This window comes from Microtus ochrogaster, linkage group LG5 (assembly GCF_000317375.1).
Source record: "Microtus ochrogaster isolate Prairie Vole_2 linkage group LG5, MicOch1.0, whole genome shotgun sequence".
Taxonomy (NCBI): Eukaryota; Metazoa; Chordata; class Mammalia; order Rodentia; family Cricetidae; genus Microtus; species Microtus ochrogaster.
Window position 1 is genome coordinate 32,599,576 of NC_022031.1, and position 3,827 is coordinate 32,603,402.

Sequence of the window (3,827 nt, forward strand, 5' to 3'; positions counted from 1 at the left end):
TCTGTCTCTCTCTGTCTCTCTCTGTCTCTGTCTCTCTCTCTCTCTCTCTCTCTCTCTCTCTCTCTCTCTCTCTCTCTCTCTCTCTGCTTAGTGCCTGGCTGCGAGTCTCTGTATTTGCTATCTGCTGCAGGATGAAGCTTTTCTGATGATGACTAAATAAGGCACTGATCTTTGAGTATAGCAAAATGTCTTTAGAAGTTGTTTTTTGATACTTTTTTTTAAAGACCAATAGTATTTTCTTTTACCCAAGGTCTTTGAGATACCTAGTCCCTGGTTCTTGGTCACCTAAAGCCGTGCCACGTGTAGGTTCCATCTCCTGAAGAGGCCCTTAAGTCAAACCAGACATTGGTTGGTTACTCTTACAAGCTTTGTGCCACTATTGCCCTAGCATATTTTACAGGTAGAACAGCACTGTAGATCAAAGTGTTTATGCCTGGGTTAGGATTTTCATTTCTCTTTTGGTAGCCTGCAGAGTACCTTCCCATACCAAAGGAACTATACCACAGAGATGAAAATTCTATGTAGGCACCAGCCTGACTTCTCCATGTTCACTAGGTTGTGTAGGTGTTGTCTTCAGCAATAGGGCCTTGCTGTCAATTTGTGGAGAGCAAAAGCCTGGGTTGTTTGGGAATTTCTATAAGACCCCTTTGTCCAACAACTCAATTGAATGTAAGCCAGTCCCTGTATTGGAAGCTTCATTTGGTGACAAGATGTGGTCAGTTGGCACTTCAACTCCCCCATTATTTGGGGACCTCATTAGGATCTCCTTCATATATTTTAGAAAGTTTCCACTGCACTAGGTTTTCATACCACCCCTCAAATGCCCCTCAGTTCTAGCTGTCTCTCCCTATATAACCCCTCCCCACCTGCTTTCCTTCCCCTATACACACCCATAGTCTACCCATAAAATCTATTATATCTCTCCCTCCCAGGGAGATCCATGTGTCCTCTCTATATACCTGACCTTTATACCTGACCTCTCTGGTTATGGATTATTGTTTGGTTACTTACTTAATGGCTAATATTCGCATGTAAGCGAATACATCCCATGTTTGTCTTTCTGGGTCTGGGTTCCCTCACTCAGGATGACTTTTCCTCGTTCCATCCATTTGCCTACAAATTTCACGATGTCATTTTTAAACAGCTGAGTAATACTCCGTTGTGTAGATGTACCACATTTTCTTTATCCATTACTCTGTAGAAGGATATCTGGGTTGTTTCCAATTTCTGGTTATGATGAACAGAGCAGCAATGAACATGGTTAAGCAAGTGTCTCTGTAGTAGGGTGTAGAGTGCTTTGGGTATACACCCAAGAGTGGTATAGCTGGGTCTTGAGGTAAACAGATTCCCATCATTCTGAGGAACCACCATATTGATTTCCATAGTGGCTGTACATGTTCGTATTCCCACCAGCAAACCAGATAAATGTTCCTCTTGCTCTACATCCTCACCAGTATGAGCTATCAACTTTGTTATAGATCTTAGCCATTCTGACAGGTGTTAAGATGTAATCTCAAAGTAGTTTAGATTTGCATTTCTGATGGCCAAGGATGTTGAACATTTCTTTAAGCATTTCTCAGCCATGCTGAGATTCCCCTACTGAGAATTCTGTTTAGATCTGTACCCTCATTTTTAAATTGGACTATTGGTTTCTGATATCTACTTTCTTGAGTTCTTTATTTATTTTGGATATTAGTCCTACATCAGATGTGGAGTTGGTAGAAATCTTTTCCCATTCTGAAAGCGGCTGCTTTGTCTGAATGATGGTGTCCTTTGCCTTACAGAAGCTTTACAGTTTCATGGGGCCAATTATTTATTAATTGTAGATCTTGGTGCCTGCACTAATAGTGTTCTGTTCAGAATGTCTTCTCCTGTGCCAACGCGTTCAAGGTTATTCCCCGCTTTCTCTTCTATTGGGTTCAGTATAACATTTTTAAAATATTATACTTCAATTACTTTGTCTTATCGTTTCATTTAATCATGATTTTAGTAGTGTAAGGGGATATCTTCTCTATTAGACAGCAAAACATTGCTGCAAAGGCGCAATTCACTTTAAAACATGAGAAACTCCATGCAAATTTAACAGGACTGGGTACTTTTATTATACAGAATTGAACAAAAAGACTCCCATTCTTACGGCATTTTCACAGAAGAAATATTGAGACATTCCTTTGTGGGAAGAGAAAGGGCTAACAGCCGCAGCTGTAATGGGACTATATTTAGCACAGTGGACGCCTTCCAATTGTGTATTCTCTCTTGTTGACAGATTACAGAACAAGAAACATAATTCCATACTCTCAGAGAGTCTTTCATTTAAAGATTTCAGAGCCTGCAATAACGCTCCATCTGAAGCAAACAGCACTTAATCCCATTTGGATGTCTTTCTCCTCATGTGACGATGCCCTTCACTATCAATGGCTTCATAGAGGTCCTTTTTGTTCTCTTGTGCTGCGTGCAGATAACCAATGTAAGCCACACAAAGGGAAAGGGCTACCAGTCCAAAGGCCATTACGGGTTTGTTCTGTTAGAAGAGACAGAGAGAGAGAGAGAGAGAGAGAGAGAGAGAGAGAGAGAGAGAGAGAGAGAGAGAATTACAAAGTGCCAGTGAGACTAGTAATTTCAGGAGAGCCAAATATCACACTGCACTTCCCTCTTGGCATGACAAGTCATCATTAGCACCCCTGCTTCCTAAAGACGGCATTTTCATTCCCATCATTCTATTCTATCAGCTTAACTCCTGAGTATTTACAGCTGATTTGAGACTCTTGCTTTTCATCTCATTCTTCTCTTTGTAGCCAGGTAGTTTAGACCTGTGCCCTAGGAAGGTAAATACTGAGCAAAGATGGAGACATGGACACAGTTCTGGAACTGGCCCTTCTCTGAGCTGCCGCTTAGCTTATTTTATGAGAACGTGAGGAATACAGTCACATGCTACTTCTCTTGCCCAACACAAGGTAACAGTCATAACTTATGTACAGCAATGAAACAGATGGAGAAACATGTGCGCTTGCGCTCTCTCTCTCTCTCTCTCTCTCTCTCTCTCTCTCTCTCTCTCTCCTTCAGCTGCTAGATTTGGCTCCTGTTCCCCACTCATGCAGAGGACTGTTGATCTGTAACCTTTATTATACTCAGTTCTGAGCTAGTGTGGGACTACTTTATCACGATCCTCTACACTCCGCGTCTACTTTAGTAATTCCCCGTGCCTGAGCCATCTCTCCAGCCCTTGTCTTTACCTTCTAAGACATAGAGTCTCAGGCTGTAGACCCAGGCTGGCCTCAAACCTGCTTATCCTTCAACCCTTGTTTCCCAAGGGCTGGGATTACAGGAATGAGCCACCATGACCAGCTTAGGGGCCTTCCTAGTCGGCATAAAACGTCCTGGGTACAAGCCCAATGCTACAGAAAAGTGAACAAGTCTCCTGGATGCAGGTCTTACAGGTTTAATGAAGAGCTCAGGATTCACAGCTCGAAATAAGGTTGTCGTGTGTGTCCCTCGGAGGCCTGGGTTTTGAAAGTTCCTCTCTTTTGGTGGGTCTTTCTTCGCTGCTGGAGGCTCAGGTGCTGAGGACATCTTGACTACTGAAGAATATCACCTAAAAGCAATGCATATATACATTTCCTTCATACTTAGTTTTTGATAAATCTATCTTTATTTGAAACAAAGCCTTGCTTTGCAGCCCTGGCTGGCCTGGAACTCCCATAGTAGACCATGCTGGCCTCGAACATGGGAGACCCACCTACCTCTGACTCACAAGTGGTGGGATTAAAGGGGTGCTCCATCAGGTTGGCCCAGAAGCTCTTAAAACAAACAAATAAACAAACACACTG

The 3,827-nt window shown here is 42.6% G+C and overlaps 1 protein-coding gene across 4 annotated transcripts in view; it reads right to left on the reverse strand.

The window, feature by feature from the left end:
* Positions 1 to 2,074: 2,074 nt before the first annotated feature.
* The window catches only part of Smim8 (small integral membrane protein 8), a 5,294-nt gene continuing 3,541 nt past the window's right edge, over positions 2,075 to 3,827 (reverse strand). For 3 of the 4 annotated variants that reach the window (XM_005361971.2, XM_005361972.1, XM_026786714.1), the window contains exons 2-3: positions 3,436 to 3,592; positions 2,075 to 2,521 (exon numbers count right to left, since the gene is read on the reverse strand). In XM_005361971.2, coding sequence (XP_005362028.1) covers positions 2,363 to 2,521; positions 3,436 to 3,570 — 294 coding nt within the window. In that variant the 5' untranslated portion in view covers positions 3,571 to 3,592 and the 3' untranslated portion in view covers positions 2,075 to 2,362. Of the gene's footprint in view, positions 2,522 to 3,435; positions 3,593 to 3,740; positions 3,790 to 3,827 lie in introns of those variants that run through there. The other variant, XM_026786716.1, reaches the window with a different exon arrangement.